The following is a 20,761-nucleotide window of genomic DNA, read 5'->3' as shown; positions in this document are numbered from 1 at the left end:
TTGCATGCCTCCCACCGTGAAAAAAGAAGACCAACTATTTTCATCTTTGCTTCTTGCGGTAGAGATAGGATTTTCAGCATCATATCTTTATTGTAGCAAAATTGTCTTCAAAATCACTTCAGGGAAGTAAAATACACGGTTTAAAAAAATTAAGGAAGATAATTTGTCCAGTTTTAGAGCTACGAGAGGAAAAGTGGATTATCTTGAAAATTAGAGGAGAAAAAGTAAACTTTTTCCTATGCAAAGTTACAGCGAAACGCAGCCCAACAACATAAAGTTGCAGAGTACCTGTCTCCGAACTTTACTGCCTCGCTGCTGGCACATTTGTGTTTGCCATCGTGTCAGAACACTATATAAATGACAACGGTAAAAACATGCTAAATCTAATGTGGCTCGATATGTGTTTACTTGTGAATGAATGAATCTAAAAAAGGCGCAGAATATCAACTGCAATACAAAGCCGTTTGTTTACTCGACCAGATGCGATGAGCCATACATGGACTGCACTACACAAAGGCCTTTTTTTTTAATCAAGAAACAAGTGACATGGATTACAATGGCCTGGACTTGCCACGAGCCGCTCTGAAGAACGCCACCCAAGCTCCCTCTAACAACTGGACCGCCCTCCTCAAAGGCCTAGGCCTTTTTTACAGGAGAAAGGCCCATGGGCCACGGCCCAAGCTAGATCCTAGCTAGCTAGCGCGGCGAGCTGAACAGCTTAGCGAAACGTAGTAGTAGTAGTACCACCTCGGAAGCGCAGACTGCGTTCAGCTAGCTTATAAGGCTGCGCCTCGCGCGGTGTAGCACGACCTTACTTGAACAGGATCTGTTCTATAGGATCGTACCGCTGCATCCTTGATTAATAAGGAGGCAAGCACTTAAGCCTGGTTGATGAGCCATGACCTGTGGGCCAGAGCGTGATTAACGGCCAGGATTGGCTCTGACGCTTTGTCCGGTGCTGTAGATGATCGTTTCCGGCCAGGCTTGCCTGGCTGGGATGGCCCATGGGTTGTCTGACAGGCTCTTTTTGTTAGTTTTTTTTTTTGGCTGTGCTGCAACTACGACGAAATTTGATCAACATTGCTCTCGAATTAAAAAGGGGCATAATTATGATCCATCCTGAGAGCACCCATTTTGAATGGTAAAAAAGGGCACGAGACACATAGTGGCTCGACCCATAATGTAATGCGATGCTTTAGTAGGCCCATATGTGCTTAGGCTGCGTATTATTGGGCTTAGCCCATTTGGCCATCTCTAGCATCCGACATGCCTCACCCGGCCTGTACTTGCCGGTTAAGGATGTACTGTAGCATATAGCATATTTCTGTTTTATTTGACAATTAGTATCTAATTATAGACTAACTAGATTTAAAAGATTTATTTCGCAAATTACTCTCTAGTTTTATTTTAGTTTTGTAAATAATTTATATTTAATATTTAATGCATGTGTCCAAACACTCGATATGACAGGAGTTAAACTTTACCGGAGGAAACGAAACATGGCTTAAATGCATATTTTGGTTTAGCAGGCGTTTTGTTAATTGCTGGCTCATTAATTAGCTATAGCTAGTGCTCCAACATAACGTGCATTGTGAACAGTGTCTATATGCAGCTCATTTCCATGATTGCTTGTCGTTAACACACTTGTAATAAGCTAAGCTAAGTTGACAGCAAGGCGATCGAGTTCGTGCAGTGATTAATTAGTTTATTCAGGGACAAGCACATAGACGCTCCATGCATGCACGGATGAATGCATGCATGGTCAAACAAAGTGCCGCGCGCATCGTCGTCTGTCAACAATTCAACATTGAGCGAATGTCCGTTTATACGAAGGACGACGACGTACTACATATCGTCCTGCCTCGATCTCACTCTTCCAAACCTAATGAATGTGCCATGAACTACAGGTCGATCGGATATATATGGATGCATGCTAGCTATACCACACTTCTCTCTCTCTCTCTCTCTCTCTCTCTCTCTCTCTCTCTCTCTCTCTCTCTCTCTCTCTCTAACCCTAATGCGCCACGAGGTAGATACAATGCAATGCAATGCGGGAAGCAGAGCTAGAGTTTGGGCAGCTTGCGGCGTGTCCTTACGTACCCAGCTGCATGCATGCAACGCAGGCACATTAAAAAGCTGAGACGCATCACAATAGTAGGCGTGCGTGTAGGACCAAGAGATGTGAATGGTGGACCCATGCATGTTCCGACCATATCCATCCAATTAGCGTTGCATGCATGCATGTACAGGAAAATGTAAGCAAATTTTCCTAGGTACTCTCACCTCCCCCACCAACAACTAGCTAGGACACATCCTCCTCGAGCCATGAACAAAACCATCCATCACCGCTTTAACTTTTTAAAAAGCAATAATGCATGGGCTTTTAGGTTTAGGCCTTGTTTAGTTCCGAAAAATTTTGCAAAATCGACACTGTAGCACTTTCGTTTGTATTTGACAAATATTATCCAATCATGGACTAACTAGGCTCAAAAGATTCGTTTCGTCTATTTCGACCAAACTGTGCAATTAGTTTTTATTTTCGTCTATATTTAATACTTTATGTATGCGTTTAAAGATTCGATGTGACGGGGACCGTGAAAAATTTTGCAAAATTTTCTGGGAACTAAACAAGGCCTTACATACACACTTTACTAGCTAGCTACTACTATGTGTGTCATTATTTCTCTTCTTTTGTGTAGCTATATTCCTATATAGTGCATGCATTCAAGACGCGACGTGCTTCCATTACGGCTTTTTGCCATCGATCAATTCAAAGCCCACACTACAGGAAACGAGAGCTTTGCCGAGGGCTCAGCTTTGCCGAGAGCTAGCCCTCGGCAAAGACTGCCTTTGCCGACAGTCAGAAACGACCCTCGGCAAAGAAACTTTACCGATGGTCAAGCTCTCGGCAAAGGCAAGCCCTCGGCAAAGGCTAGCTTTGCCGACAGCCTAGCTCTCGGCAAAGATAGGCTCTCGGCAAAGGAGCAGCGCTGGTAACGGCAACCGTTGTCGTCACCTTTGCCGAGAGCCACGGCGTTAGGCTCTCGGCAAAGAGGAGGCCTTTGCCAAGTGCCTTGTCAAGCTCTCGGCAAAGAAGAAAGATTTTTTTTAGTTTTGTACTCAAACTTTTTCTGTAACCCTTACATATTGTATATAAGCACATGTTCAAATTTGAGAGCTTTTTATAACATTTTGCTATATTTTTTAATTAAATTATTTTATTTGTATTTTTCTCGAAAAAGTAATTTTGAACTGTAGGAGCATGAAATAATAAAATATAGTCATTCAAAAAATTATACTCATGTTCAAGACTGCATTTTGATGTTGTATCCATAAACTCACCCAAGAGTTTGAATTTCTTGTATATAAAACATGACCATCCATGTGTCGTACAAGTGATTTTTAATTATATAAATTCCAAATGAAGTCCAAAAATCACGAAACTTGACGATGTGTCATGTTATGGCATGTGGAGACTGTGGTAAAAAAATCATAAGGTTTCGAGTAAGTTGCGACACGAGATGTCTAAAACCCAGACATCTCCGCATGTGATCACATTCGATAACATGTGGAGATGTCTGGGTTTTAGACATCCGGTGTCGCAACTTGCTCGGAACCTTATGAATTTTTTACCACAGCCTCCACATGCGATAACACGACACGTCGCCAAGTTTCGTGATTTTTGGAGTTTATTTGAAATTTATATAATTATAAATCCATTTTCCCTCACATTCCTTGACATGTTATGTTAGCGAGAGGGTTGAGATTTCATGTGTGGTTGTGGTTACGACCTCAACGTACACCAAATATCTTGACTATCATTTTTCGAATCATTGAGTTGTAATATTTCATGTACCTACAGTTGAAATTTGAATTATGTGAAAAAATATAAAGAAACAAGATTAATTAGTTAAATATAGCAAAAAAAGTCAAATTAATGCCAAATTTTAAAATGTATTTAGAAATTGAGTCACAAGGACAAAAAAAAAAACTCAGCTCTAAATTCAAAAAGAATAAAAAAAGTCAGCAGTTCTTTGCCGAGAGCCTGCGCGTTAGGCTCACGGCAAAGGGTCTTTGCCGAGAGCCAGACTGGACGGCCCACGGCAAAGGGTCTCGGACACGGACTTGCTCATGAGGACGGGAGGAGGGAAGCAGCACGGCCGGTACATGATTGCCCACAGCGCAATCAACCCGGCCACCGTACCCACGCTCCGCGAGGTTCGGCAGGGGAGCAGCTCGACCTCCGACGTCCCCATACGGCCTCGTCAGCCGAGCTCCGTGCAGCAGATAGCTACGATGCAGGTAACTACAGCTTTATCCATCGTCCATTATTTTTACATATATACATCTCCTTTTGCATTGTTTAACCATTGCGGGTGTAATATTGCAGTCGCAGCTAGAGGAGTTGCGGGCCAGGCAGGACGAGCTGCAGGAGGCTCATCGGCGAGAGCTGGCGGCCGCGCTGGCGGCCAGAGACGAGGCCCATCGGCGCCACATGGAGGCACAGCAGCAGCACACGCAGCGTCAGATCTCGGACCTAGTCGGATACTTCCAGTCCATCCACAGCTCTACAGCGCCTCCGCTGCCTGCCTCGCTCTTCGCTCCACCCCCTGTTCCACCCCCTGTTCCTGCCCCTGCAGGCAGTCCGGTGAGTGTATATATGTTTGTCTATTGCTTTGGCTTGTGTGGCCGTCCTGCAGATACTAATGAGTTCGCTTTTATATTATGTAGCATCAGTCGTGGGGTTCGAACCCGACCCCTTCTCCAAGGAGTGGGTGGCAGGTTACTACTTATGGCCACCCAAGTACGCAGCACACGTGGCCTGGTGCCCATCCGCAGCACGGCCACCCCGGGTTGTCCGGCAGCCCTCCTCCGCGCCCCGGGTACTCGTACCCGTACCCGTCGGTGCCAGGGCAGGCCATGTGGGCGCCGTGGGCAGGTGCGAGCTCTACACACCCTGGGGGGCACTCACCCTGGTCGGCTTGGCCAGATGGAGGCTCGGGACACGACGGAGGCCACGGCGACGACAGGTCAGAGTCACAGCACTAGGGGTGAGGCGCTAGCGACTTCGAGGAGTGATATTCACGTGGACTTGTGGTTTATGTTATGAACTTGTGGTGACTTATGGTTTATGTTGGACGTAATGTTATATTTGTCATATCTATGTGGATTTGTGATATCTGTGGACTTCGATATGTTTCATGCGTGATATATATGTGGATTGTGATATAGACAAAGGGATTTGTGATATATATATATACATATGTGGCTGTGCATGTAAAAAACAGATAAAAAACAGAAAAAAAAACTAAATTCTCAGCTTTGCCGAGAGCATGGATGGCTGGCACTCGGCAAAGATAGAAAGCCGGGTTCAGAAGAACTACAGCTTTGCCGAGAGCCTGGATGTCTGGCTCTCGGCAAAGGGGTTCTTTGCCGAGAGCCTGGATGTCTGGCTCTCGGCAAAGGGGTTCTTTGCCGAGAGCCTTCCTGCAGGGCTCTCGGCAAAGGCTTTTTTTAAAAAAAATAAAGAATCTTTGCCGAGAGCCTGCCAGCATGGCTCTCGGCAAAGACGACGTCAATATTGACGTTTTTCGACGGCGCCGTAGGCTTTGCCGAGGGCGTTTATGGCCCTCGGCAAAGCCTTTGCCGAGGGCTTTTAGGCATTTGCCGAGGGCTCGCGGCTCTCGGCAAAGAAGCCGGATCCAGTAGTGCCAGGAACCACATGCACAAATTGACGCATCAAAATTGACGTGTCTTGGAGCAATTATATTCTGACTGTATGGTGTGAAATTCGGAGGATCCGCGAAAAATGAATCATTGGCATAAACTAGTGCGCACGTACAAGCATTGCATATTTGACCAGTTCACTTCGAAATTCAAAAACTTTTTAAAATTTCCCGTCATATCAAATCTTGTGGCACATGTATAAAGTACTAAATATAGACGAAAATAAAAACTAATTGCACAGTTTGTCTATAGTTTACGCGACGAATCTTTTGAGCCTAATTAGTCTATAGTTAAATAATAATTATTAAATACAAATAAAAATGTTACACTGTCGTCTCCGTAGCGCAGTCAAATAAATTAGTAAAATGACTGACCGACAGACAGACAGACAGAAAGAAAGATGGAGCCATCAGCCATCAATTTTTTCTTTGTTTCCCATTCGATTCAATTTCTCGTCCGCTAGCAGGTGTTGGCTTGCCCGGCTGCCCCTGCCCCTGCCCGGAAGACTGTGCCGTGCCCGTGCCCGTGCCCGGCCGCCCCCCTCCGCCGAAAAAGAAGACGGGCGGCGCGGCGGTCGTCGTCGGCAGCATTCACTTTGGCAACAAGGGCGGCGCTTTAGGGAGCATGCAATGCAGCAACACCCAACCCGGCCCCGATCCATCGACGACACGACACGACACCAGCAGAGCTCGATCAGAGGAGCATGCATGCTGCGAGTGACCGACCGTATGCTGCCGATGGATGGACAAGAGAAGAGAAGAGAGGAGAGGAGAGACGCCGGCCGGGAGCTGTATACCATGTCGCATGCAGGCAGCAATGCATGCTGTGTGCATCAGCAGGGTAGTGCACCCACGCATGCCATTCGCGTCCACCGGCTCCGCGACAACGGAGGAACGTCGATAGATGCTAGCTAGCTGCAGGCATGGACCCGTCCTTAAACTACTGCCCTGCCCTGCCATCAGCCTTCCTTTTAGCTTCTCTAGTTCTAGCTGCTGCTGCACCACGGCTGCCCCGGCCTATCACCAATCACCAATCTTCTTTATTTTCTCTGCTAAGCTCTCTCGCTCCCATGCATCAATCGATGATCTGCCTTTAAAAATATCTCGCTCCCATCAATCTGCTTAAATTATTGCCATACTCTCCATGCATCTCTTCTCTAGAATGTTTTACAAGATGGTCATATTGTTCTCTCTCTAGAATGGAAGCGACAGCGGCGGTAAAATATTGGGGCATGGAAAGATTAGGTGCCTACTGTCAGGATCGTACGTAGCAGGGAACTAGCAGTACATGCAAATGCATATACTATGTTGCATGTTAATGTTATGGGCTACTATTGGCTATCCAGGATAAATTAATATAAACAAGTTCAACACTGTATATATGTCGCATGCATCCAATGTATAATATGTCCGGCAGTACTAGTCCCGTTCCACAACAAACCAGAGATATCATCGTCACAAGACTCCAACTGATCAGTTTGGATGATAAGTTAGTTTAGGGCCAGATTAGATAAGGCTCAGTTACCAAGCTTCTAGTTCTAGGTTAACTACACATAATAATATTAGTAAACTCCACTCACCACTACATGTTTGGAGCAAAGGATATACATATACTCTTCACTAGACAAATTAAAGATAAATGAGCCTAGCTCTAGAAAATGACCAAGAAAATATAGGAGGATTAATTTTGACATGTTTATTATATATGGGATTCCTACAAATCCTCCATGAAATTCCGAGTTTCAAAACATACTTCTTCAGGCCTCAGTCCACAACTAAATAGTAACGGAAAATCCCTTTCATTATTTTAGAAGCAGAGTATGCTAATACCATCAAACATCTATGCAACTATTTACTCATTCGTTGCAAAAAGGAACTTCAAAAAATCTCTACTCAATAATGACTTCTATAACAGCTCCAGGGAATCAACAACCACAAACAAATAACGTTCAGATTACTCATTCCTCGCAAAAAGGGAACTTCAAAAAAAAAATATCTCAACTCAACAATGACATTTACAATAGTTCCAGCCACAAACAAAAGTTCCGATTAATTTGTCTTTTTCTTCTTGTTTTACATGGTAGAAATATTATTCTTAAAGAAATCTTTTTTGGATAATTGTTGATAGCAAATAATTCAGTCAATATCAGCAGAATGATTTATTGACTTCTTTTATATCCATTTACATGATATTTAAAGAGTCTTAGGAGCCATGGAGCCCACTATATTTTTTCTTAGCCAACTAGGCAAACAGTTATTTTTTTATGTTGTGCAGTTTTTTTTTCTCTCAAATAACCGAACGTATCTTATTCTACTTCATCAAATAATTCATGAGACATGTAACCCACAATTTTCCTTTTCGTTAGGCATTTTGGCTATCTATTCTTTGATGCTATTTTGTTTTCACCTGATATTGTTCACATTAGACTACAAAACCCTAGGCCACTTGAAGGGAAAAAAAAATCAAAGAAGAATATAATCCTTGACCATTTGAGAAAATGGTCGTTACTTAAATACCATGTAGCATCATGATAGTTGGCTGGCTAGGCAAGAAATGGATAGGTTCCACCACAAAAAATCTAGCACTCTAATTATTAGAGTCGATAATCCAATTATAATAACCCGACTCTGACTCAAACATGCCCTTTCTTATTTTCACAAAATGCGGAAACCAACGAAAACTAGTTTTCTCTTCGGGTAGTGAAGCATTTGTTACGAATATCTCAATTACTGTCCAAAGCATCGGATGACAGAGGTCTTTTTGACGCCGGTGCAATTGGCCGTGTTTACCTGGCCGTCAAAAAACATAAGATCAATCAACTTTCCTGAATTAACCAAAAGTTGAAACTTCAAAGCAGCACGCCGTCTCAGCGTTACTCGAACGCACTGTACTACGCAGCGTGCAATCAGCGCTCCCATTCACAGATCTATGGACGCACCAGTCAAAGACCCAAAGAAGTAACGTTCAACGCAGACTTTCTGCTCCCAGACTCTCCAACACGTTCACACACGCAAACGAAGACAATGGCTCATGGAGTGCACAGTTCCACACCTGAAAGCGCTGCCCACAGTTGCTACGAACAGCACGTACTACAGCTCCAACGACGCCATTATAGACCAGGAAAAGCTCGCAGTGCCCGTTTGGATGGAGAGGGGGAAGGGAGTAGTAGCGAGCTAGTACGAGCAGCAGGGCAGGGCATGGCAGGGCATGCAGACCTCTCCCCTGCCCTGCTGCTGCAGCAATGCGCAAGGGAAAAAGGTGACAGACAAACAGAGGCGCAATCATGGCCACCCCGCACATCACAACGGCACACGGCGATTCCCACCGCCAGGAACGGAACAAGCGCAAGCGTCCACAGCCCCATTTCCTTGGACTCTCCCACGCCACGCCCCTTATTCTCTCACCTGCACGCCTCCCACTTCCTTTCTCGGGCGACGTGACATTCTCCTCCCAGATTCTCTCTCATACCAATAGTGCCTCTTTTGTTTTTCAATCAGCCCATAAACAAAACACACAAACAGGCATAGCATCACATAATGGAAGATGAAGATGAAAGAATTGGCGCAACTTGCAAGACGACCACAAGACGACGCCCTGCGCCGTGACAAAACTTTGCGGCTTATAAATACGCACATGCCCAAGACCACCACCCCTTCAAGCAGCAAGCAAAACCCCCACACACACCGAGCGAAGTAGACAGACGCTTGAGTGAGATACACACGACACGAACACGTAACTGAAACTCGGAGCTGGAGTGAGAGCTCCCCCTCTCGCCCAGTCATCATGGGGGTGCAGAGCAGCGAAGGCCAGGTGATGTTCTCCTCCATCGCCCTGCTGCAGCAGAGGTTCAGGGAGCTGGAGAGGATCAGGGAGAAGCGGGAGGAGAGGCTTCTCCACGTGCTCGCCCCCCGCCCTGCGGCCACCGCCTCCCCGAGGGAGATGCCCGTCAAGTGGTTCTTCCACCCGGAGCTGCTCTACCCGTGCAGGCCGCTGCGGGAAACCACTGCCGCTGTTGCCGCCGCAGCCTCCTTATTCCCGGCCGTGCCAACCACTGTCTGTGAATGCAAAAGCTTCCAGCTCCACGGCGATAGCGACCCCATTGCGGTGGAGCTGTGGCCCAGTAAGACCTACAACTACAAACATGTCTCTGGTGAAGTCGACGTCGACACCTCGCTGCACCTCTAGACTGCTACTACTGCTACTCCTGCTACTGAAAAATGTTGCAATGCCTTAAACTGCTGTTAACCTCTTGGTGTTGCTCTCGCAGTTTTTTTTTTTGGGTAGCCTACTACTATGTTCTTCTCATCTTCTTCTGTTGTAACAAGGGGTATTAGGACCGGTGACGGTGTGCTGTAATTATTACCAGTAGTACGATGGTCTTGGAGTTCCTTTATTGTCACCTCTTGGCACTAGAACTGCTTGCATCTTCCAACAAGGCACTGTTACCATCCGAGTAGGAGAGTGCCTCAGCAGGGCAGCCATTCTCTGTTGTATCTGGATACTCGTCACCGGAGGAATCATCATAGCCCTGCTTCTTCCGTTTGATGATCTTCTTGGAGACCAGGCGGTTCACACCCTTGTTGTCAACACCAACACATTCACTGCTTATTGGCTTAAATAGGACTTTGCCCACCTTCCTTGCATTAGCTTCCACTATCTGTGAGCAAGAGAAGCCAGGTAATAAAGGTAGTGAAAACAACTACAGAAGGTTATTTAATTCTGCAACAAAGAATGAAACTTTGGGTGAATTGTGAAACAGAAACTATGGATTCCTAGGGCTGCAGCAATTCAATTAAAGTGTACGAAGACTTCCGGAAATGGGAGTTGCACCAACTAATAAAGGTTGTGTACCAATACCAAAACAATTTCACTGAAATAACCTTATAACCCACAGTATGAATTCTGAATTGACAATTGAGTAGTTGGTTTTCTTATCTATTAGTTTTTGTATACTTTCTTTTTTTAGCTTCAAATAAAAAAAGCAATTACAAATGTTCGGTAGTATTAGCACCACAAAAGCGGAGTGTGGACATGTTACAGCAACCTTCTGAGTATTGTTGTCTTTTTATATGCACAAACAAGCATGTAGAGGTAATTGTGGATAGTAGTTGGTTCTTACTTATAGTACGAAATATCCTATAAAATGATCTAAGAACCAAATGCCCTGTATGGAAAATTGGTTCTAATGAGAGTTATTTAACAAAAAAGGTTTCATGGTATTGCATCAACAAAGAAAATTGAAGCTTTTGTGGTGTCTTTCAGCTTTCAAGTAATGAAGGAAAATTCATAATAGTTATATATACTAGTAAAGATTTCTAGCGATGACAAGATAATCGCATTATAATAATTGACCTGGTACTAGAACTCTTGAGCAAACAGAGTACACAAGGAGTTGTAACAATTACCTCAAGTTCGTAAGCTTGAGTTTTTTCTCTATCATCTTGGCGATCAGAACCTTCCTCCTGATATTCACCGTTTTCTTCTCTGTAATCCTTTTCAAGAATCACAAGCATTTTCCCACCTTCTTCTGGAATATAGCCAAAAGATGCACAGACAAAACCAGACACCGTCTCATACTGATGCCCCTGCCAAAAGATAGTGTCCAAGTGTCTCAAGATTATCAGCCAATCTACGAGAAACATGACAGAAATACAGAGCACCATATAAATGATGACTACCAAGGGCATATTTTACAAACAGAACATTTGTGAATATTTTGTTGACCTAAATATTAAATGTCCAGTTTCCACCAAAAAATAGATATAATAACGTTATATCTGTATAGGTTCTGCAAACCAGGCATCTCTAAATGATGGAACTCACATTTCGATGATCATCATACAGTGTCCACTCCAACATATATGTTAGAATGGAGTTTCCAGAGGGCTATTGGGCTGGCCGCATGGGCCCTGGCACCTAAGCCTGCCTCCATGGGTTTTATGTAGTTGATTAGCTATTAGGCAAGGATCTCCCTGATTGGGTATTGTTCTATAAATCCCAGATCATCCTTGCCTACCCTTTTGTACTACTCATAATCAATCTACTATTTTCCGAGCCATACCTTCCTTAAATATACACATGTCCAAGGGAATGCATAGCAACTGTAGAGAAAGCTAAGATCAAATGAGAAACAATACCTCTGGTATTTTGATACCAAGCTCTTCAGAGAGGTGATCTATTGATGTATTTGCATCAACATCAAATGTTCCATCTCCCCGCCTCACTATATAGCCTGTTTTCTTCTGGATTTCCTCCTGAAAGGGTGAAAAACAGAGTAGCAGAAGGAATTGAGAGACTGCCTAAGCAAATGACAAAGAGCAACTAGCTTGCTACATGGAAAAATCCTTTGTTTTGACTAGGATACAGAAAATAGGAGTGAAGCAGCTGCTTCCAGATCTTGGAGAAGCACTGAGGCAGGAGATCTAATCTTTATACCTGCCGCTGGATATTCAATCCCCATATTCAAATCCACACCCGCATTAATTGGGGAGGGTATGGGTAGAAATAAAATACACATTTTGATTTGGGTGCGGGTAGGGTAATATCCACCTTATTCATTCAGCCACCTTCAGGCACATGCAAACTCCGGCTCAGTACCCACCGCGCTAATGCACTGCTGCTGCTAAAATATGACTGTATGATTTGCCTGTCTTTTTTGGCATGGCTCAGTATGTTTGGCCCACTAAATTTCGTAAGTTCAAATGCTAGCATATCATTATTTATTACCAACATATGAAAAGTCAGTTATGTAATATAAGAACGATAGTTACAAGGCAAAAAGGGAATAATAAACCAAAAGAAAGGGGGAAATAATTTTGAAAAAGAAATAGAAAATAATAGCATGCATATGTATGGCACTGAACACCCACTTGCGATTTGAAATAAAAAATTCCAGAAATAATCACCTTGGAATCATTCTCGTCAAATATTTCACCAACTATTTCTTCCACTACATCTTCTAGTGTTACAATCTGCATTTTTTTTTGGCCAAAGGTCAGAGTAATTCCCAATGTCCCATGCAGTGATAAACATATGAAATTACAAACTGTTCTAATAAACATTTCTGAATACAATAGGACTTAGTTGCTGCAAGTAATGGATAGATATTGCTACATTAAAGCGTAATTGCTCGAAGGGTATGTGAGACAAAGGAAGCTCACGGGTAGTAGCTTTGTCCAATCATTTGCAACTTTTACCAATGAGCATCAGTAATGAGAAAAACATCTTAAAGAATTATCCTTTCAGCAGCAAACATAATCAAAACATGTTCATCGCTCATCAACTACTTCTGAAAACAGAAACTGATGAACAAACTGTGAGCATAACTACTTCCTAAGAAACAATCTCTAAACTTGTGGAAAGTAATAATCTCTGCTGCATGGAGCATAACTAATCTCTATGTGTGGGGTATATCTTAAAAGGAAACAAACCATGAACAACAGGGACTGCTACTGCAACAGATGAAAAGTGCCCCATTGCTGCAGTTACATAAGCTGTGCAGCAAGATCACTTGAAGCATCGCACCACATGCTTGTGCTAAAAACACGACCATTGTGGAACAAAAGCCAGTAGTGTTGCCAATAAATGGCCATCAAAATGTCACCATGTACTGACTAGCATTCATCAATTATTAGCAAACTAACTAGCATGCTTGGAAGTTACAACTAAAAATTGATTGGAGTAAACAATGTTGAACCTCGTTGTGTGCCATAAGTCAAAATGGTCTCAATTGAGCAACTAGCCTTGGATGAAAGCATAACAAGAATATTAACAAGTACTAAACTGTGTCCAGTTTGTAAAGTATAAAAAATGGGTTTCATAGGGACATACACCAATAGTTCCACCATATTCATTAAGGACCACTGCCATATGAACCTGCCTGATCCGGAACTCTCTTAATAGGTTCCAAACAGACATTGAATCTGCCAGATGAAACAGTATCATATGTTACATCCATGATGCATAGATGGGAGAAAACATGTGGCAGAAATGATTAATTGTTGTGGAAAAACATCCAACCCTATAACTACTGACAGATGCCTTCTTTTAGTTCATCATGATACTTGTATCCAACAATGTTACTAAAAATTACCTGGAACAAAGTATGTAGGCATATGTGCGATTTTCTTAACAGTGATTTCATTCAGCTTCTCAACCTTCAAAAGAAAAATACACCTTTTACTTTCCCTTTAGAGAAGCATCATGTGGAGCAAATAAGACTCACTGTGATTAAGTTTTACATTAAATGGTAAACAAGAGACATACCTCTTCAACATATTCAAGCATGTCCATTGCATATGCAATTCCAACAATATTATCTATGCGCTCCTCAAATACAGGAACTCTGGAAATAACAAATAGCAGCAGATGTCAGTGATAAGACTTGAAAATACACGCGACAATAATAGTTGACAATACCTAGAGTACTGATGAGTTTCCCACAAGTTTTTGAAATCAATAAGTGTTGCAATAGCATCAATTGCAACTACGTCCACCAAAGGCGTCATTACTTCCCTCACCTGTGTATCTTTAATTTCCAGGACATTCTCGATCATATCCTGTTAAAAGACTCAGGTGCTGACTTTAGCTGATCAAGTAGAAAAGTGTCCTGCACAAGCAGGCACGGACTAGGAATTCATAATAGTGTAACACAGCTATAGGTTCTAGTTCTAGGGCCTAGAATCTAAGCACATAAATAACTATATGGTTCCTTTTTTTCTTTTTCTTTTTTTTTGTATATGTGTGAGTGGGCTATGCTATCACAAAACTACAGATTTAAGAAGTTTTATCACAGAATTATAAATTTAGTGTCCTTGTTTTTGCAAAACTAAAACTACACATTTAGTATTTCTATGTACTGCAGAAGTACTGATTTCATCAGCTAAAATCTGTTATTTGTGACAAATTGACACGATAAATCTGTAGTCTTAGATAGTTTCAACAACCTATCAGTACTTATGTATTTCCATGCTATAGTCTGACCTATCCACTTAACCCAATTCTTATGATGATTCTGAGGGAAAAATATGCAGAATGACTACCTGTGATCGAGAATAATGAACTTGAAAGTTGCCTGCAGGGGCTTTAACAAATGGGATCGCTTCCTAAAGATTAATGGGATTGCTATGGAAAGGTTCTGCAAAATACCTAAAGGATAACAGTAGCCAAAGAAACTAGCTAGGTGTGCCCCTCTCGGATTTCCCATGCAAATACTTAGGTCTGCCCCTCTCCCTAAAGAAACAAGTGCAGCCTATTATTGATCGTACTGCAGATCAACTTCCTGGCTGGAAGGCAGACCTAATGACAAGGGCTGGAAGAAGGGTTCAAGTACAATCAGTTCTCACTGAGAATGCTCATTTACTTAGCTATTGCTTTCGACTTTCCTCCATGGCTATCAAAGTGGTAAATAAAATTTGGCGTGGCTTTCTTTGGAGGGGTCGAAAATATGCAAAAAGGTGGTCATTGTCTTGTGGCTTGGGTCAAAGTCTGTGGCCCACCAGAGCTTGGAGGCCTGGGAATTTCAGATTTAAAAACCCTTGGCTGGTCCTTGCGCACGAGATGGGTTTGGCTGCAGAAAACAGAACCTCATTGTCCTTGGGCTGCTCTACCATTCCATGTGCCGAAGCAAGTAAGAGCCTTCTACTCAGTGGCAGTAACTTCTGAAATTGGATGGTGCAAACACTCTTTTCTGGACAGATCGGATCAATGGGCAATGCATTGCAGATCTTGCCCCTCGACTTTTTGTGGCTACTCCTAAAAGGAGGGTTAAGCAGCATACTGTCCAGGATGCCCTTACTAACCGGGCTTGGATTTTGGACATACAAGGAGCGCTCACAGTTGGTGGGTTTGTTGACTACTTTCACTTATGGTGGGATCTACTTCTGGATTTTCAGCTGCAGCACCTATGGAGGCTCTCCTCTAATGGACAATACTTGGCTAAATCGGCATATGAAGGCTTCTTTTTCGGATCTACTCTTTTTGGACCATGGGAAAAGATTTGGAAATCATGGGTGCTGCCCAAATGCCGTTTCTTTATGTGGCTGGTCGCACAATAAGTGCTGGACAGCTGATCGTCTAGCACGCCGAGGGTTACCTCATCCGGAGAATTGCCTCCTTTGTGACCATGAAAAGGAGACTATCGACCATCTACTTGTCCATTGTGTGTTCACAAGAGAATTTTGGTTCAATCAGGCTTTTGTCCCCTCAGCTTACAGAATTATCCTTCCATGCTTGGTGGGAGAAGGCTAGCAGCACTGCTGATGGGCTGACAAGGCAAGGAATTAATTCTCTTGTTATGCTCGGAGCTTGGACTATATGGAACCATCGCAATGGGTGTGTCTTTGATGGAGCAGCTCCAAACCTTGCTGGCGCTCTGATCATAGCAGGCGAGGAGCGCCGTTTATGGTCTATGGCAGCAGCTCGAGAGCTATCATTCTTGACTGCCCTCCTCCCCGATAGTTAGAAATGTTTAGCCTAGTAGTGGTCGCGTTGTGTGTTTTCTTACGGGCGCGAATGTAACATTTCTGTTGGGGCGTGAGTGTGTGATGTGTGTGGTGTGTGTATGGTGTTTGTGGGGTTGTTCGGGCTCTTGCCCTTTATCCTCTTAATATAATGAAGTGCAGCTCTCCTGCGTTTTCAAGAAAACAAAGAAGTAGCCAAAGTGTGCTAGTAAACTATCAAGAGGCAAAATCCTAGTCTGCAACAGTATAATCTAACTCAAACCTTTGGGGCCATACTGCTTTTCAAATTCTGGATATATGTGATGAGATGGTGTACAAACATTAAATTAGCAGTTAAAATCATGCAAAAACGTTAGTTACTATTTTCCTGAAATTTCATTAATTCACTCTTTATTTATGTAAGTAGTCAGCTTTCTATATGATATAAAAATTGTAAGTAAAGGCTTTGCCTAGATTGCACTGGATAACAAAATCTTGCTGTGAGGTACACAGAAACATAAAGAATAAAGAAGGAAATATGCAGCACAATATATGGGCATCTCCATATACTAGATTGTCTAACCTGTTCATCTTCTGCAATTGCACCACTCAACTCTGCTCCTCGTAACATTAACTTCAGTTCATCTTCAGTAACATATGGTTCACTGAGGAAAGAAGTGTATATGATGCACAAGATTCAGAAGTAGATCTCCAGAAATGTCAAGAGTTATGAAAAAGAAAAACTAAATCTTATCTATATAGGAATCTCAATTGTATATTGGTTAAACATATACAAATGTAGTAACTAAAAGACATAGCAAATCAATGTACTTGAGTACTGGATTTTGTAAAAAAAATGCAAAAAATAACATACAAATGTGTATTGTATTACAATATCAGATACTAAATTCAATTTGTAAACTAAATTATACAGAAAGCAATCAATAAGTTTCTAGCAAATTCAAACTAGAATTAGATCCTTCATGAACAATAACAGATGATATGCAATTCTTGGAATAGTGTCAACGGTCATCTATTGATTAAAAATATAGTCACTGCACTATTTACTAATTATAGAAATTTTAGAAAGTACAACTATCACCCTATAAACTAGACTCAACACATACTCAAACTAGTCTAATCTAGTCCATGTTGTACCATCTCATTTGTACTTGAATTCTAGTAATATACAAGTTTAATCCATTTTTAAAAGAAAACAGGTGAGATTTTATTTGGCAGGAACCAGGAACTCAATCAGTGTGCTTCCCTGGTTATTTTTTCTCGAATGACGCAAAAGAGCTGCATGCCATTTCATCAAGAAAAAGATACAGATGGATGAAGCTAGAGTTGCCCACCTGAGCAGAACCCACACACACCTAGAAACTCAATCCTTGTGCTTCCCTGGTTATATCCACTACGCAGAGCAAGCCATATGCTCTTAAAAAAGAGTTCTGTGTGGTTCTTGTGGCATGAATTAATTTATTGTTTGTGTATCCTTCTTGAAAGCATATCATAACTAATGGGGGATATAATCTATGACTAACATGAGCTTATTGAGTTGGCATATTTTCAAAGAATTTATCTTCTAGTTGATCAAGAACTAGAGTATTATACATACTCTTACAGTCTTACCTTCTCCCTTTCAGGCCTAGAATCTTTAGCATTCCCATAGACAGAAAAGTAGCAATCCGCCCAACTGGATAGAGGATCAGCGAAAGCCATGCGACCGGTCTGATATATCGCAACAAATGCACAATGTTCAGTACTCAAAATAAACATGTTTGAAACTAAGTTATACTTGATATCTCTCACCTTACCACAAACCTAGCGACCTCGGTGGCATTATGGACTGCAACACTTTTGGGAGTGATCTCTGTAAGAAGTAAGATGGCAACCTAAAAAATGGTGCTCCATAGTTAGATTAAAGAACACTTACACAAGAGCAGAAGGCCAGTATGAGACAGGAGACATACTGTCATGACACCTGTTGCTGCACTAACACCTGCTTCACCAAACATTGCTGTTGCTGCCTCAGTAACAATTGCTGTTGCGCCAATGTTGACCACACTATTTCATACAAATTATGCCCGAGATTAGGGTTTAGGGTTAGTAAAACAAAATTGCAATGAGTGATGCACAACTTAGAAATGCCATGGATTACGTTGTGCCAATGAGAATAGTTGTCAGGAAACGAGTGACGTCATTTCGGAGCATTTTGAAAACACCATTCTCAGGTTCCTTCTCAGCTAGTTCACGAACCTAATGCAAAGGAAAAAAGAAATCAGCAAAGTCTCAGCATATAGATATTCGCTCTCAGCATACAGTCAGTTACAATAAGAAAAGAGTACCACTACGAAGCAAAGTTTCAAAACACTGATCTGAAAATGCCCTAGGTGGGTAGAAGGGGGTGATGCCTCAATGCTTGAGTAGAGAGGCTAGCTAGCTATTGGGCGCTAGGCAGATCACTAGAAAATTAGGCCTTGATGTGGCAATTTCCAAACAACGTTAGAAAAATAAACAAATGCAAAGGGGGAAAAGGTATGCAACCTATTACACAATACAGTGTTGCTATTTCTATGATTCTTGCTAGTTTTTGAACATCAAGCATGATTCAATTGAAAAATTTTGCATGAATCAAACTTCAGTCCCAAGTGCGCTGTTATGGAAAGACTCTAGCACCAACCTCTAATACTTTAGCCATTTCAATATGCTAATATGTGTGCAAATGCTTGAACCCACAATGATAAGTGTCAGTGAACTTGAATCCTTAGGCTCAACTCTGGAGGGAAAAAATGCACTAAACCTAGGGCTTCATTATTCCTGTGCTTGCAAATAAACCTCTACTAAAAATAAAATGCAAGTTCAACATGTGATTAACCGAATCCAGCCATCAATTTACATTGATCACCTTGTTGTAGTCTTTGAAGAATTAGAATTGAATTTAAATGTTGATAAACATGAACAAAGAGGCAGGACCCCTTTAATGATAGTTACAAGAGCACCAATGTTCTGTTCAAAGCTATAAATATTCTGAACCAGAAATACCTATCCAGTTGATGAGATTAGGTGTGAAGGGAGATTATATATAAAGTCAGTAAGACCGGTAATCCAATACCAGTGTCATTAGTTCCAGTTTCAAAATAATAAAAACTTTCCTTGCATAGATTCCCTGCCTAATTCTCCTACAGATCACTAGCACAACATGTCACTAAAGCGCATGTGCACACTGTCATTATATCTGAAGCACCTTGCTGTTGTCAGCTTGTCAATCAGTTATGCCTGCTGCTCAGCCCTCTATCCTACAAAAAAAAGGAAGGAGCAATAATGCTTTCCCCATGTCTTTCAGCAACACTCCCAGCAGTGACATCACTTCTCAAATACAAACTTGTGCTGTGGATTATGTCATCAGCAAGCGAGACAAAATTATCACATCACTGCTGAAGCAGGATGTGCATGACAACCGCCACATCCTCGACCCACACATGCCACAGCCCAACCCAACAGCCTAAGCTAGTGCGTATCCGTTTGCTTTGTTCATACAAATACTCATTGCATAAACCCATTTAGAATGAGTATAGTAGTTGATACAAGGACGTACCCATAAGACACTCACCCCATCTCAGCATCCCCTCTTAGCAGCAACACTACACCAATACCAATCTGCTCATCTAAGTATCCAAAAATCTCCCAATATCCTACCTCGTAGCTCAGTGAACCAAACCGATTGCAAAACTGGAAGCATAGTTCATTTCGCGTACGTACAGTAATTACTATGGCAACAACAGGAGTTTAAGAAAATGGGTCTCCGTAGACTTGCTGAACGCACCTTCCAAGGCCAAAGCGTCGTGATAGAAGTTTCTGCCATGGAGAAGAACGCAGAGAGGCCGAGCAGCGCGGCCAGAACCAGGCCCTGCTCCCTGAGCAGCTGCAGAATCTGCAGCACTCTCGGCCAGCCCCCGTGCAGCGCCATCCCTCCAATCCCCGCGGCAGCTTCCACCGCCCCCGTCGCCCCGGCCCCGGCCCCCGCTCCCGCTCCCGCCGCCGTGGCCGCCCCCACAGCCATCGCCCGGCGGCACCACGCCGCCGCGAGCGCCCCGCACGCCACCGCCACAGCTACTCTCCTCACGGCCGCGGCCGCGGCCGCGCCTCCCACCCAGCCACCATCCTCCACCTGCGGTGGGGGAGCGGCCGTCACCGACACGGGCAGCGCGAGGGCGGAGGCGGAGACGGGGCCCAGAGGGCGGGGGCTCGCGCTGGCGCGGCATCTGGGGAGCGGTGTGGACGGGGACGAGGCCGGGCGGCGGAAGGGGGGCTTGGCGGGGGCGCGGAGGGACTGGAGCTGGAGCCGCGGGAGCCTGCCGCCGCCCAGCAGCAGCGAGGTCGCGGAGGTGGACGCCGCGGCGGGCATGGCGCTCGTCGACGGCCGCTGTGGCGGCGGGCTAGGCGAGGAGGGCGGTGGGAGAGGGGTTAGGTGGTTGCACGTGGGGAGGAGGAAGAGGAAAGGGGGGGGATGATACCACCACCATGGGAAGATGGAGGTGGGGCGGCCGGTGCGAGCACGGGCGGCAGCGGCCAAGCCAAGCCAACTGCGCGGA

At 43.5% G+C, this 20,761-nt stretch overlaps 3 protein-coding genes across 5 annotated transcripts; 2 read left to right on the top strand and 1 right to left on the bottom strand.

Annotated features, from left to right (window-relative positions):
* Positions 4,122-5,049, top strand: LOC110429676 (translation initiation factor IF-2-like). The gene is made up of 3 exons (XM_021446011.1): positions 4,122-4,302; positions 4,391-4,648; positions 4,732-5,049. The coding sequence occupies exons 1-3, from the start codon at positions 4,132-4,134 to the stop codon at positions 5,047-5,049; spliced, it is 747 nt and encodes a 248-aa protein (XP_021301686.1). The 5' UTR covers positions 4,122-4,131.
* Positions 8,173-20,761, bottom strand: LOC110437014 (DUF21 domain-containing protein At1g55930, chloroplastic-like). 3 transcript variants are annotated; one of them, XM_021464989.1, is made up of 15 exons: positions 19,993-20,761; positions 18,328-18,425; positions 18,140-18,233; positions 17,979-18,061; positions 17,799-17,897; positions 16,750-16,831; positions 14,146-14,285; positions 13,993-14,071; positions 13,820-13,883; positions 13,558-13,649; positions 12,633-12,698; positions 11,865-11,981; positions 11,133-11,312; positions 10,091-10,384; positions 8,173-8,516 (listed from the first exon to the last, which is right to left on the bottom strand). In XM_021464989.1, the coding sequence occupies exons 1-14, from the start codon at positions 20,572-20,574 to the stop codon at positions 10,124-10,126; spliced, it is 2,037 nt and encodes a 678-aa protein (XP_021320664.1). In that variant the 5' UTR covers positions 20,575-20,761; the 3' UTR covers positions 8,173-8,516; positions 10,091-10,123. The 3 variants fall into 3 exon arrangements, with proteins under 3 accessions (XP_021320664.1, XP_021320658.1, XP_021320666.1); XM_021464991.1 differs by lacking the exon at positions 8,173-8,516 and adding an exon at positions 9,720-9,860; XM_021464983.1 differs by lacking the exon at positions 8,173-8,516 and having other exon boundaries at positions 9,278-10,384.
* On the top strand, positions 9,202-10,126 carry LOC8062992. The gene has a single exon (XM_002466816.2). The coding sequence runs from the start codon at positions 9,511-9,513 to the stop codon at positions 9,910-9,912; it is 402 nt and encodes a 133-aa protein (XP_002466861.1). The 5' UTR covers positions 9,202-9,510; the 3' UTR covers positions 9,913-10,126.

Source organism: Sorghum bicolor, chromosome 1, assembly GCF_000003195.3.
Source record: "Sorghum bicolor cultivar BTx623 chromosome 1, Sorghum_bicolor_NCBIv3, whole genome shotgun sequence".
In the NCBI taxonomy this organism is placed as follows: Eukaryota; Viridiplantae; Streptophyta; class Magnoliopsida; order Poales; family Poaceae; genus Sorghum; species Sorghum bicolor.
Note: the sequence above shows the minus strand (reverse complement) of the source record. Positions and strands in the feature narration are given on the sequence as shown.

Bases quoted from the DNA above. Each gene is read 5' to 3' on its own strand.
- LOC110429676 (XM_021446011.1), top strand. From the start codon at position 4,132: ATGAGGACGGGAGGAGGGAAGCAGCACGGCCGGTACATGATTGCCCAC. The intron at 4,303-4,390 runs GTAACTACAGCT...GTAATATTGCAG, and splicing joins AGCAGATAGCTACGATGCAG to TCGCAGCTAGAGGAGTTGCG. The intron at 4,649-4,731 runs GTGAGTGTATAT...TATATTATGTAG, and splicing joins CTGCCCCTGCAGGCAGTCCG to CATCAGTCGTGGGGTTCGAA.
- LOC8062992 (XM_002466816.2), top strand. From the start codon at position 9,511: ATGGGGGTGCAGAGCAGCGAAGGCCAGGTGATGTTCTCCTCCATCGCC.
- LOC110437014 (XM_021464989.1), bottom strand. From the start codon at position 20,574: ATGCCCGCCGCGGCGTCCACCTCCGCGACCTCGCTGCTGCTGGGCGGC. The intron at 13,884-13,992 runs GTATGTCTCTTG...TTTCTTTTGAAG, and splicing joins TGCTTGAATATGTTGAAGAG to GTTGAGAAGCTGAATGAAAT. The intron at 11,313-11,864 runs GTATTGTTTCTC...ATCTTTTGGCAG, and splicing joins TTGGTATCAAAATACCAGAG to GGGCATCAGTATGAGACGGT.